Source organism: Notolepis coatsorum, assembly GCF_963971535.1.
Source record: "Notolepis coatsorum genome assembly, chromosome: 18".
Lineage (NCBI taxonomy): Eukaryota > Metazoa > Chordata > Actinopteri > Aulopiformes > Paralepididae > Notolepis > Notolepis coatsorum.
In genome coordinates, this window is record NC_140182.1 from 41,865,146 (window position 1) to 41,879,644 (window position 14,499).

Sequence of the window (14,499 nt, forward strand, 5' to 3'; positions counted from 1 at the left end):
TAGGATGACAGCCATGCCAGCGCAGAGCCAACCACTCCAATTCATGGCGAGGAGGATCTGATGGTTGACTATGTCGAAGGCTGCCGACAGGTCCAGGAGGATCAGGACAGAGGAGAGGCCCTTCGTTCTTGCTAAGTGAAGAGCCTCTGTCACTGCTATGAAGGCCGTCTTTGTGGAGTGAATGTCCTGAAGCTTGACCGATTAGGGTCTAGGAGGTCATTCTGTAAGAGATAATCAGTAAGTTGGTTGGATACAGTGCATTCAAGTGATTTAGAAAGGAAAGAGAGAAGAGAGACAGGGCGATAGAGCGGTGTGACTCTGGCTAGTTTTAGGGAGGTGTTGACCACCCTCGAGTTGAAGGAGGAGTTGATGATTGCAGTTAGGAATGGGAGGATATCTGGTGATATGGTATGGAGGAGTGGGGAGGGTATCGGGTCCAGCTGGCATGTAGTGGGATGGTTCAACGTTACCAGTGTCAAGACCTCAGCGTTTGTAATGGGAGAGAAAGATGAGTAAAGGATGAGGTTCTTGATGCAGCATTTGGAATGGGTGGGGGTTGGGAGAAGGAGCTGTGGATGTTCTTCACTTTTTAACTCTTAAGAATATTGCAAAGTCCTCTGCAGAGAGAGAGGAGGAGGGAGGACATGGTGGCCGTGCAGTTTGCAAAGGTTCTTAGCCGAGGTCTTGATATTATGGTGAAAGAAAGAAGCTTTGGCAGTAGTAATGGTTTTGGAGAAAGCTAACACGAGGTTGTGATAGGTGGTGATGTTACCAGTGAGGCGTGTCTTTCTATACTTCCTCTCGGCCGCTCTTAGGACCTGTCTTTCTTCTCTCACTGCATCCGATAGCCATGGACTGGGTGGGGAACGGTGGCCAGGTTTCTCAGCGAGGGGACAGAGCTTGTCGAAGGAGGTTAAGAGGGCTGAGAGGAGGGTGGAGGTTGCCATATCTGGAGAGCAGAGAAAGTCTCACTCAAAGGTAAAGCGGATAGGATGTCAGAGGAGAGGGTGGAGGGAGATAGTTGCGTCTGACTGAGACCGAAAGTGGTTAAACGCTGTGCCACCCTGCAGTTGCCATTTACTGATCCCCTAGTGGCGATTCTATTGGTTTGTTTTTGTGACATGGACAAAGTACAGCTGGGGCGAGATTGTTCACACATTTAAAAATCTATTTCATAAAAGAAAACTTGATAAAGCTGTCAAAACTGAGCAACTTGTACTTTGTCAGAATTATACAGTGGTGCCATTTAATTAGTTTTTGATCCATTATTTTCAGTGCTTGTTTGTATAGTGAAGTGATGGGCAGTTGACTGTGAAGCCTGGCTCCATACAGTAACACGATAGGATCATTCATTTATATTCATTCATAGCCATCGCTATGACATTCTTACGACTAACTAGCCACTCATGAGTCACACAGTATGCCTTCTGGTTTATGTTTATTTATTTAGCACATAGAGGCAACAATTTGAAATGCGACACAAAATATGAGCATTGTAGCCATCTTGTCCTGACATATTGTCACGTCTTCATCTTGTCCTGTCTTCATCTTGTTGTGACATCTTGTTGTGTCATCTTGTCCTGTCATCTTGTCCTGTCTTCATCTTGTCCTGTCTTCATCTTGTCCTGACATCTTGTCCTGACATTTTGTCCTGTCTTCATTTTGTCCTGTTTTCATTTTGTCCTGTCATCTTGTCCTGTCTTCATCTTGTTCTGACATCTTGTCCTGACATCTTGTCCTGACATCTTGTCCTAACATCTTGTTCTGACATCTTGTTCTGACATCTTGTCCTGACATCTTGTCCTAACATCTTGTCCTGTCATCTTGTCCTAACATCTTGTCCTGACATCTTGTCCTAACATCTTGTTCTGACATCTTGTTCTGACATCTTGTCCTGACATCTTGTCCTAACATCTTGTCCTGTCATCTTGTCCTAACATCTTGTCCTGACATCTTGTCCTGACATCTTGTCCTGACATCTTGTCCTAACATCTAGTCCTGACATCTTGTCCTGACATCTTGTCCTAACATCTTGTCCTGACATCTTGTCCTTTCCTCCCAGGTCCGGCCAGATGACCGCGTCATCCATACCGGCCGAGGCCTCCTGATTCGCTCCCTCCACTCGTCTGACGCCGGTGTGTATATCTGTGCAGCCCAGGAACACACACACTTCACGCGCACCCTCCTCCGCCTCACACTGCGTCTCGTCACACACTGGCACCTGGACGGACAGCCTAAGCCCAGCGAGGACCCAGTGGCGGAGTCTCGCCAGCGCTACAAAGACTACCTGAGAGTGATGAGCTCTCCCATTGCTTCTCTGGAGGAGTACTGCGATTCGCTGTGGCTGGAGAAGAGGCCGTCGAGGGGGCGGGGCAAAGGCTTAGGGGCGGGGAAATGGAAACACATCCAGGACATGAAGAAGAGTAGGAACAGGAGACACCACAGGCAGAGAGAGGCAGAGAGAGAGAGCAGGGAGCAAGGAAGGGTGAAGAGGGCAGCGGAGGAGAGGGGGAGATGGTGAGTCTACAGTAGGAGGCTGTGCGCTACAGACAATACGGGTTAAGTTGAATGACGAATGATTAGACGGATGATAGAACTGTGAATCAGAAACCCATGTAAAAGGTCATGGAACATTAACAGACTCACTGAAATTGAAATGGACCCTAACTGTTGCAGACAACACTCTCATCCATTCAAACCATCAAAAGCCCATCAGGCTCCAGCTTAGTGCCTCAGTCGCCCACAATGACCTCTCCTCCCAGCCGTGCCGTTATATGAACTGAACAAGTGAGAGTCAACTCTGTGACTGGACCTCACCATTACTGCTTTCACCCGGCAAGTCTTTTTACATCAGAGGGCACAACGAGAGGGAACTATATCTGTTGAGATTAAACCAGAGCCCAGGGGGTAGTTTTGCGGTTTTGTGGCTACGAGAGACGCATTCATGTTGAATGACTGTATATATTTATATACCATGTACAGAAGATGCAGCATGCTCTAACTTAGGCTTAATTATCTAGGACTTATTTTACTATTCTATGACTATAATGATAATCATGTATTATGTGTGTCAAGGGAGATAAAGTGTCATATTTTTGTACAAAAAGTTATTTCACTATTTCGTAGGTACAGTAGATGTTCTCTGTTTTTGTTTTGAAAATTATTTAAATAAATGTTCCCAGGAACACAAGTTACGTAAAATACATGGTTTCATCATTTCTTAAAAACAAAAACAAAAAAGGAGGGTGGGGCGTAATGAGGTATGCAGTATATCCATAAGAAAGAAAATAGAATTACAGAGGGAATGGACGGCCTGCAGTGTACTGCACAGACAGACGGATGGGGAAGTTAAGATCAGCCGAGTCCTCCTGATATCAAGTTTCAAGTTTCTTTAATAGTTGTCATACAGAAGTACAGAATACTTTCATACAAATATAGAAACAGCAGTGTGTGTGTGTGTGTGTGTGTGTGTGTGTGTGTGTGTGTGTGTGTGTGTGTGTGTGTGTGTGTGTGTGTGTGTGTGTGTGTGTGTGTGTGTGTGTGTGTGTGTGTGTGTGTGCACTGCGAGATAGAGCGGGCGGGCGTGCAAAATATGAATGTTTCACATGCAGTTTCAGTGAATTCAAACTGAACGGTGGATATTGTAAGAGTCACAGTATCAATGCTGGGCTGTTTGTTTATTTTAAAAAAAAAGAGAGATTTGAAATGTCTTGTGATTCCAGGCATGATGCAACCCCCCTGGCGCCTGAGGCCAGTCTGTAGTCTTGTATTGTATAATCATATTCATGCAGCTATCATGACTGATGAGGAATAATCTTGTTAAACCTCAACAGATTATTCACAGAGGTGGACAATTTAGTCTTTGTTTCAGGGTGGGATTTAATGAAAGCACATGCTCAGAGTACAGCAATGAATGCACCCAACCTGGATCTCTGGACAAAGTATTTATACAGGGGAGTTGACAGATAGGGGAGAGTGATATAGACGGATAGGGGAGAGTGACATAGATAGGGGTGAGTGACGTAGACAGATAGTGGCGAGTGACATAGACAGATAGTGGAGAGTGACATAGACAGATAGGGGTAAGTGACATATACAGATAGGGGTGAGTGATGTAGAAGGATAGGGGTGAGTGACACACTGTAGATGGGTATGGGAGAGGTGTGTGTGTGTGTGTGTGTGTGTGTGTGTGTGTGTGTGTGTGTGTGTGTGTGTGTGTGTGTGTGTGTGTGAGTGAAAGTACAGAGTGTACAGTATGCTGATAATTTTCCATATCAGTGACACCATTCTGAGCTGCTTACATCACATACTAACCTTGGATAGCCTCCTATTGCTTAATAAGGAGCAACAGTATCCTGAGTTCAACATATTCACCTCTTTTTCTCCGGTTGGTCATGAGATTTCTCATGACTTGATTATAGTATTTACTTGATTTACTTGTATATGTGAAAAACCACTGTGAAATACCACAGATTGGGTTCTGGGATGTGTCCAGTACCACTGTATTTAAGCAATAGCTCACGACGGGCCATGGTATGGTTATTATATCACAGCTAAGGGGTGTAGTTCTGACAGCACCTTAGCTGTGATATAATAACCATTATGATATAATAACCATTATGATATAATAACCATATGATATAATTACCATACGCCATGGCCTGAAGTGAGCTATTGCTCTTCTAAAACGGTTACCAAGTAGGCTATGGCAATATGAAAGTAAGACACACTTCATTTTATGTTATTATTAGTAAATAATAATGTTCAAAATAAAAATAGGCCCTCCTGGCTGCCTGCACTGCAAGGCGGTTGCTATGCAACATACAGTACACACTGACAACTAGCTGGCATTCTTTTTTTCATAGTCAGGCAGATATGCCGACCATTTACCAAGGCCGAACACTGTTTTAACGATCTAGGACCCTTATTAATTATACAGTTTTAATATTCTTTTCAGGCGAGAATGTACCCATTTAGATTCCAAATATGTAGTCAGTTCGTCCAATTACACAAATTTGCTCCAACGTTTTCGGAGATTGAGCAGCTGCCCAGTTTAACTGGGAATCCCCGTTCAACGCGAGGTTAACTATCATAACAGATTGTCCTGCTACAGTATATTCCTTTATCTGTAATTCATCAGTCTCTGTATAGTTAGTGGCTAGATTAATACATGTGTAAGTATCAGTAATCAAATAATCTGGATAAAACCATTGCTTTATCTGATTCAGATGACGCTAACAGACATTTTGAACCTCTCTTGGTCCATATATTGACATAATTATGTACGTGCCATGACACAAGGGATTCCCCAATCAAATTAATTTGTTTAATTAAAATTTAAAAGAAATCTAACCCTAACTAACCTTACTGTCATGCACTTGTCCTAATAAACTAACCTACACTGTAGCACTCAACACTTTGATGAACATTGTTACTCAGCTGATAGAGTTGTGCCCTTCCTGATGACTTGTGGTACAGAGCTTTGGATAAAAGCGTCAGCTAAATGACTAAATGTAAATGTAAATATGCGTGTCAGCCCCAGTCTCCTCCATAGACCAGACCGTCTCATTTAACAAGGCTAACGTTTTTTCCTTCAGACCCAGAGTGATGCTGATTAAACCATGATTTTGTGAAAAGGAATTAGAATCATAGCTGTGGATATACGCTCATTATACCATGTCTATGAACCAATCATATTGCTTGATTTGAGCTACCCGTTTTATAAAGTACTATATCCTCCTCTCTTGCTTCTTGGTGTGATGTCATACCGTAGGTTTCTTTTGGGATGATTTGGTTAAACAGTATAGGTAAATGGCTAACTGTCACACTTAAAGGAACACTCCACAGAGAAAAAAAAGATGAAGATGATTAATCATGTCATGTTTTGGGATATGTGCAAAATTAGCTTGAGTGTTGGTGGAGTGTTCCTTTAATGGCGATTTTGTTTTTACCAATGGCTGCCAAACCAAACACAACATTGCATGAAAAGCACCACAATGTGGTCTTTCTCTGCGTGAATAATCGTCTCGTCATGCTGTCGGCACATTGTTTGAAATGAGAAAATCTCCATTTTGTTCTCCTCCTCCTCCACTGTGATTTCTCTGGCTGTACTGTGACAAAAGATAATGAATATTTCAGGCGGCTCTTCCATGCCTATTGTTTATTTATCAGACATCTGCACAGATGAAACCACATCTCTCCCAAAAAAGGAAACGGCAAAGGGACGCCAGGGAGAAGACAAGAAGACAGCAGGGCGGCACAGAGACTTGCTCAGAACACAGTGTGAGTGAGAGGCTTTCTGTCACAGATTGGCTCAGCCAGACATTGTACTGTAAGCACAACACAATAGCACTCGTTTTCAGCGTGCTACAGCCACATTTCCATACATGTCGGCGGTGATGAAGGACAGAGCGCTGACATCAGTGCTTGAAACATCCCATGTGGCTTTGGTTCTAAATCTGTTCACACTCACACTTTCAATAACTGAACCCCCCTTTTCTGCCACAACTTTCATATCTACCCAATAATTCTATTAGGTGATTAGTCCGTTGAGGAATGTGTGTGTGTGTGTGTGTGTGTGTGTGTGTGTGTGTGTGTGTGTGTGTGTGTGTGTGTGTGTGTGTGTGTGTGTGTGTGTGTGTGTGTGTGTGTGTGTGTGTGTGTGTGTGTGTGTGTGTGTGTGTGTGTGTGTGTGTGAGTGGGGGGGAGAGCTAAGGGGCAACGAGAGCCTGTGATGGAAAGGGGTTGGAGGCCAGGGGTGAAAGTGCTGGAGCTGAGTTTAAGGAGAACAGGGGTATGGAAATATGGAGATGGGGGGGGGGGGGGGGGGGGGGCGTGTCGGTGCCAGTGCCGCCCCCTGGCACCAGTAGGAAGCTGAGGACCGTTATTTATCCTGTGTGTCACGTGTCGGTGCCAGTGCCGCCCCCTGGCATAGGAAGCTGAGGACCGCTATTTATCCTGTGTGTCACGTGTCGGTGCCGACGCCCCTTGGCACCAGTAGGAAGCGCCTGGCACTATGCGTCAACAAGAGGACCTGATGCTGCCCAGCTGTTGGTGGCATTTCATTAAAAAAATGCATGTATAATCAGGGCTGTGGACTCTTGACACATGTCATTCGACAGCAGTGTATTTTAGCCTTCAGCCCTAAGTTGCACGCACTTTCATTAGAATCAGAATCAGAATCCGAAAGGTCTTTATTGCCAAGTACTTTTCACATACAAGGAATTTGCTTTGGTCGTTTTAGGTGCGACATTGGCGGACAGACATTAACAGACAGATAATACAATAAAGAGGTGGAGTAAGATCAAATGAAATATGAACTAAGTTAAGCACAATAGAATATAATAGAATTATGGAATAAAATAAAATATAGACCAGGGCTGTACAACTGTAAATAAAGAGGTTGAATAATATTAAATGGGATATAAACTAAATGAAGTATAGCACAATAGAATATAGTGCAATACAAATAAAATAGGAATAGGCCAGGGCTGTGCAATTGGGCAGTTATGTGCAAAGAGTACGAGTCAGTGAAGGATGAACAGCTATGTTTGGTTGTTTAGGCAAGTATTTAGTCCAGTGTCAGACGTATTCCAGCGTAGTCCTCCAGCAGACGAGCCTCTTGTTTTTCATGCCTTTGTACCGAGTAACTCTCCCTGCTTAAATAGGCCCATTGTGGGGAGATGTTTGTGTCAGATGTTCCCACAGGCTTCTCTTATCTTCGCAGGCTTCACATCTGCGCCACCGCGCCCCTCCAAGCCCTGCCGCGACTAACCGCTTTGAGAAAGAACTTCACTCTTTAACGTGACCCACGTTAGTGGACTTGACCTCCGCATTCGGTCCGATAAGAGGAGCCAGAGTGAGTGAGGAAGACGGGCACAGCAGGGGGCCAGGGGGGTGTCCAAATAAAACAGAGTGTTCGGGGGGGAAACCACAGGATCTTAAGGAAGCAAGGTCTTGATTTGATGTGATTGATGTAATAAGCGAGAGGGTCTGTTCTAGACCCCTGTAGAGACCTGAGTAAGAGGACACAGAGACACACACACATACACATAAATACATACACACACACACACACACACAGTAGAGGATCCAGTAACATCTGGTGTTATTGACGTGAACGTTTTTTAATTTATTCAAAATGATCATTTTGACACAACATTAATAATGATCGTAATTGGGCGGCTGGGTGGTGCAGCGGACTAAGCGCTCGTCACCAAGGCAAGAGACACTGGTATCGAATCCGGCTGTCAGTGTTGCCTCCGGCTTGGCCGGCCGTCATACTGGCTCGATTGGCAGAGTCAGCGGGAGGGAAGCCGGTGGGTGGGTCCGGGTCATTGTAAACAGCGACTCCTACAGTTCGGTCGGGGCACCTGCACAGCGAGGGAAGGATCTGGAGGGAGGTAGTGTGACCTTCCACACGTTACACTCTCCCAGTGAGAGTCCGCGCTTTCAGGTGAAAAGAAGTGGTGGGCTGGCTACACATGTGTCGGAGGAAGCATGTGATAGTCTCCGCCCTCCCAGACCGACGGTAGGGGGTCGAGTGCGCAACGACCAGGAAGGGGATTGGGAATTGGCATAACGACTAACATTGGGAGGGGAGAAAACAGAAAAAAAGAAGGGGGGAAAAGATAATTAAAAAAAATATATAATAATGATCGTAATTATGTTTGAGTTGAGCCCATAACCTGGAAAAAATGCAATCACTTTTGTCCTTCCCTTCTGTTAATTGAATGACACCCCGCGGGGCTACAAGACATATCAATATCCACTGACCTGAAAATGTCACTGCGTACATGTTCACATCCGTTATTTTGACACCGATGTCCACGTGACGCGTCGGCGTACGTGATCCGTCTCCTGATGCAGGTGTGCCCGAGTGAAATAATTCAAAGCAAAGGTGTTTTCCAATAAACACGAAAAAAAAAGAAAAGAAAAAAAGAAACTCTCCCACGCCAAAATCAAGATGTCAAAGCGCCGTGACACGAAGACCAACACAAGAGTTAAAAGGGGAAGAGAGCGGAATTGAGACGTCAAGACGAGCTCAAGGTGTCTCTAGCCCTATATTACAGGGTGTTTACAGCCGCGCAGATGTGTGTGTTTGTCAGGTGTTGACAGTGAACTTCTGGGCCCTGGCTGGAGACACCAGAGGGCTGGATGGGATGTGTCGGGGCTGGGAGGTATTGATGGCTGCCCGGGGCCACCGGGGGGGCTGGAGGTATGTGTGTACGAGCTGGAAACAGTTGTTACCCAGGAGGAAGTAATGAGTACCTGTGCTCCCTGCGCTTGATTTACTGAGGCACAGGCTCTCCCTGCTGGAGGGGGTGTGTCGGGACACGCCGGGTGTCGTCGAAGACCCCTAAACACACAGGTGAGAGGAGGAGGTGGCGGGGTGCTATCTGGGCTAGAGCTGCCGCGGTATTGATGTTTTCCTTACCGCACAAATTTGCTAAATATTTCCTACCGCCGCGGTATTACCGCACACACAAAAAAAATAAAAAAAGGTGAATGCATTTTTTTTTGTAGTCTACTCTTTATAGCATATAGCCTGCCTCTAGTCTAAATGTCTATCTTTAGAGGATGACTTTGCAGCATGAATATTGTTTGGGATTCGGCATGCACGCATTCGCTATTAAAAGTGAAACACGGATTCGAAGTCTCCCCTCTGTGTCGCGGGCAGGTGTGGTAGCGGCGCGCCCGCCGGTTACCCCCCCCGACCCTTTCTTATTATTATTATTATTATTATTATTATAACGTTACTACTTATGATTACAAAGGCATTCGTTTTGTGGCATTGACGTTATATAGTTACACGTTCGTATTTACCGGACCATAGCAAGGCAAGCGTTACTCAATTCATATCTTAGTTCCTTTCTTTGCTCAGAGCGTGCCGAGTTGTACCCATTCTGCGGTCTGTTAATAAAGTTTTCAATCAGACAAGTGTATAGAACGAAGGGCTTTTATTATAACATTTCGTTGCAGTAAAATCATTATGCCTCGTTCCCTGAGGAGCGACGGTAATCGACTCCGGACTCCGGTCTCCGGTGGGAGCTAACGTACTATTAGCCGTGTTGTGACTGAGCTCTGATCAATGGCTGAGATTCAGGAAGTAAAAGCACTGCAAGATGCTCCAAAGTGTGACGCGTCTCTCTTCTGACCAATCAGTGGTCTGCAATGTTTCACGTGACTTTTCTGGTACCCAATAGGGTCGCTTGGAACCTCGATAGAGGAGTAGGGTATATCTGCAGAGCCGCAAGCCCAATGAGAGGAGAAACTTTATTTATTATTATAAAAAAACAGCGGTGATGCGGTATTCAGCCTACACTTGCGGTGGACGTGATGTAACAGCGATACCGCGGTAATGCGGTAATCGCGGCAGCTCTAATCTGGGCACACATCACACACTCTCGCACACACACACACACACACACTCTCACACACACTCTCACACACACACACACTCACACACACATCACACACACACTCTCACTCACACACACATACGCACATTCTCTCTCACACACACAAACACACACACACACACATCACAGATACACACATAACACACACTCACACACATCACACACACACACACACAAATCTCACACACACACACACACACATTCTCTATCACACACACATTCTCTATCACACACACACACACACACACACACACACACACACACACACACACACACACACACACACACACACACACACACACACACACACACACACACACACACACACACACACACACACACACACACACACACACACACACACACACACACACACACACACACACATTGACTGATGTCTTCATTTTGGAAAAGGTCCAGAAGGGCTTCATGCCAAATCTGGCAGATGTATTGGACAGTCATTCAATCACTTGGCGACTTTGAGTAATACTTCCATAATACATAATACTTATTGTGTCATTATTATGAGGGAGCCTGTATAGTAAATGTTCAAGCAGGCTTTCTCTCCTCCTCCTCCTGGCAATAGAAGCCTTGATTTATTCAAGGTTGCCAAGTTAATTGCCAGTCTGAAACATCTGACATTGTCATGCCAGGATATACCTCTGTGTGGATGGAATGCTAAAAAGACAGAGTTGCTACAGTACAGTACATACTGTAACTGTCCATTTCCTAGAGCAAGGCACTTCAATTCCACGAGCTCCCGCATGTGATGCCATGTCCCATGAGCATGTTTATGCAGATGTCTGTATAAAACGTTTGGACAAAACAACTATTTACATTTTTTGTTAAAAAGATAATTTTGGATCTGCTGGCCCTCTTTCCTACCAATGACGCTGTCCTTCAGTAGAGTCCTTCCTCTGCACCATCCATACTGCTTTTTATACTGGATACACATAGTTCCATCAGGGCTGTGGTCGTTACACATTACTCATTACTTCTCTCAAAACAAAGAAGATGAAGAGAGAGGAACACTTGAAGAAGAGAGAGGAACACTTGAAGAAGAGAGAGGAACACTTGATGAAGAGAGATGAACACTTGAAGAAGAGAGAGGAACACTTGAAGAACAGAGAGGAACACTTGAAGAAGAGGGGAACACTTGAAGAAGAGAGAGGAACACTTGAAGAAGAGAGAGGAACACTTGAAGAAGAGAGAGGAACACTTGAAGAAGAGAGAGGAACACTTGAAGAAGAGAGAGGGGAACACTTGAAGAAGAGAGAGGAACACTTGAAGAAGAGTGAGGAACACTTGAAGAAGAGAGAGAGGAACACTTGAAGAAGAGAGGAACACTTGAAGAAGAGAGAGGAACACTTGAAGAAGAGAGAGGAACACTTGAAGAAGAGAGAGGAACACTTGAAGAAGAGAGGAACACTTGAAGAAGAGAGAGGAACACTTGAAGAAGAGAGAGGAACACCTGAAGAAGAGAGAGGAACACTTGAAGAAGAGAGGAGAGAGGAACACTTGAAGAAGAGAGAGGAACACTTGAAGAAGAGAGAGGAACACTTGAAGAAGAGAGGAACACTTGAAGAAGAGAGAGAGGAACACTTGAAGAAGAGAGGAACACTTGAAGAAGAGAGAGGAACACTTGAAGAAGAGAGAGGAACACTTGAAGAAGAGAGGGGAACACTTGAAGAAGAGAGAGGAACACAAGAGAGGTCTATTTGAATCCATCACCATAGAAGGGTTAATGTCTCTCTTTTTCCTCACTGGCGGGTGACCAGCGCTTCACTTTCGCTCCCATGTTAACGGACGTAGCTGTGCCCACCGGCCGCAAGCGGGCTAATGTGTCTGTATCTTTCCCAATGCAAATAAACCATATTACTATACTTAGTAGTACCCCGCCCAACCCCCCCTGTCTGTCTGTCTGTTTGTTTGTTTGTCTATCTGTCTATATATCTGGTTGCCTGTCTGTCTGTCTGTCTGTCTGTCTGTCTGTCTGTCTGTCTGTCTGTCTGTTTGTTCAAGCCAAACCATTGATAATGTAGTTTTATAGTGGCGTAGGAATCCGTCTGAAGAACTATATCTATAACTATATACTGATATCAAATAATAACCTATAATAATAATAATAATAATAATAATAATAATAATAATAATAATAATAATAATAATAATAATAATAGCCGGATATAGCAGTCAATCCACCACCTATATAACCTACTAATAATGACAAACGTTTTATTTACACGTTTTATTTGTTTCCTGACAGCTAATTATGGTAATTATTATTAGTGTGGGTGACCTGGCGAAGCCAGGTTGCAACCCACACTATACATATCTATACTCTTTTTATTTATTTATTTATTTATTTATTCCACCGATTTTGCAAACACTTTGCAACACGTAAGCGTTCGCGCCCCATACACGTGAAAGGTATCAAAACGAGCGGCTTGCCTATGGCAACACCGGTCTCCGAACTCGTAAAGTTTCACCGCACCGTCTGGCTACGAATCGACTTTAAACGGTAAAATTTCAGAAATGGTGACCTGGCGAAGCCAGGTTGCAACCCACACTATACATATCTATACTCTTTTTATTTATTTATTTATTTATTTATTCCACCGATTTTGCAAACACTTTGCAACACGTAAGCGTTCGCGCCCCATACACGTGAAAGGTATCAAAACGAGCGGCTTGCCTATGGCAACACCGGTCTCCGAACTCGTAAAGTTTCACCGCACCGTCTGGCTACGAATCGACTTTAAACGGTAAAATTTCAGAAATGCATGCAATTTAGAGTGCGAGATCCACCGATTTTCCAAACAACACTCGTGCCAGAGCGTTCGCGCCCCATACACGTGAAAGGTATCAAAACGACCGGCTTGCTCCAACTCGATGTGCTATTCGAACTCGTAAAGTTTCAGCGCACCGTCTGGCTACGAATCGACTTTAAACGGTAAAATTTCGGAAATACAGTGCAATTTAGAGTTTCAAACACTTTGCAACACGTAAGCGTTCGCGCACCATACACGTGAAAGGTATCAAAACGAGCGGCTTGCCTATGGCAACTGCGGTCTTCGAACCCGTAAAAGTTTCACCGCACCGTCTGGCTACGAATCGACTTTAAACGGTAAAATTTCTGTCCCATTGGGAATGCATTGCATTTTAGAGTGTAGCAGCTGAAATAATCTTTTTCCCCCTACCTTGGGTGAATTGCGAGTGTGATCTCAATTTTGGACGTAGAAATAAAACAAACACATCAAAACGATGACACGGCTGTCATCCCGCTCACAAAAGAAAAATAAATGGAATTGGACATTTCTATCTCAACTGACGACCATTTGTTTGAAGGTTCTCCTCCCCATTGACCGCCATGCAATCGCCCTCTAGAAATCAATTTTTTTTTAGCCTTCTGTTCCGATCGCCGAAGGAGTGCCACAATATCGCACGAATGCCACAATCTCGCGCACAACCCTTCGCCTACTCGTTGTAGTGCTCTTGTGCGAGTCTCAACGCTTCATCTCTTATAGTTTTCTTTTAATCAACGTGACAATGCAGTCATGTAAAGACATTTCAGAATATGCAAGTCATTGTGCTCATGGCTGATTGGTTCAGGCTTAACAGCTGTGAGGCTCAGGGCTCATGGCTGAGCTGACCTGCCAATGACATCATCCACTTAACCCATCATTGGCCATCACTGTGTTGCACTACTGAATTGCTGGACAGCGCCCTCTGTCTTGTGGGTTGTGTCATTGTACTCAGTAGGGATATCCTTTTTCATTGGTCCATGTTGACCACCTTTCATTGGTCGATGTTGACCACTCCCCCGATCCTTAGACCACGCCCCCTTAGGCCACACCCCCTCAGTGTATCTCTTGAACCGTTTGTCGTAGAGACTTGCGGATTGTGCCATTGGTCGATGTTGACCACCTTTCATTGGTCGATGTTGACCACTCCCCCTGTTGACCACCTTTCATTGGTCGATGTTGACCACTCCCCCGATCCTTAGACCACGCCCCCTTAGGCCACACCCCCTCAGTGTAACTCTTGAACCGTTTGTCGTAGAGACTTGGGGATTGTG

At 44.7% G+C, this 14,499-nt stretch overlaps 1 protein-coding gene across 1 annotated transcript in view; it reads left to right on the forward strand.

Annotated features, from left to right (window-relative positions):
* The window catches only part of sema3d (sema domain, immunoglobulin domain (Ig), short basic domain, secreted, (semaphorin) 3D), an 89,689-nt gene extending 86,494 nt beyond the window's left edge, over positions 1-3,195 (forward strand). Inside the window, exon 18 of the mRNA XM_084335183.1 lies at positions 2,063-3,195. Coding sequence (XP_084191309.1) covers positions 2,063-2,521 — 459 coding nt within the window. The 3' untranslated portion in view covers positions 2,522-3,195. The remainder of the gene's footprint in view (positions 1-2,062) is intronic.
* The last annotated feature ends 11,304 nt before the right edge of the window (positions 3,196-14,499 follow it).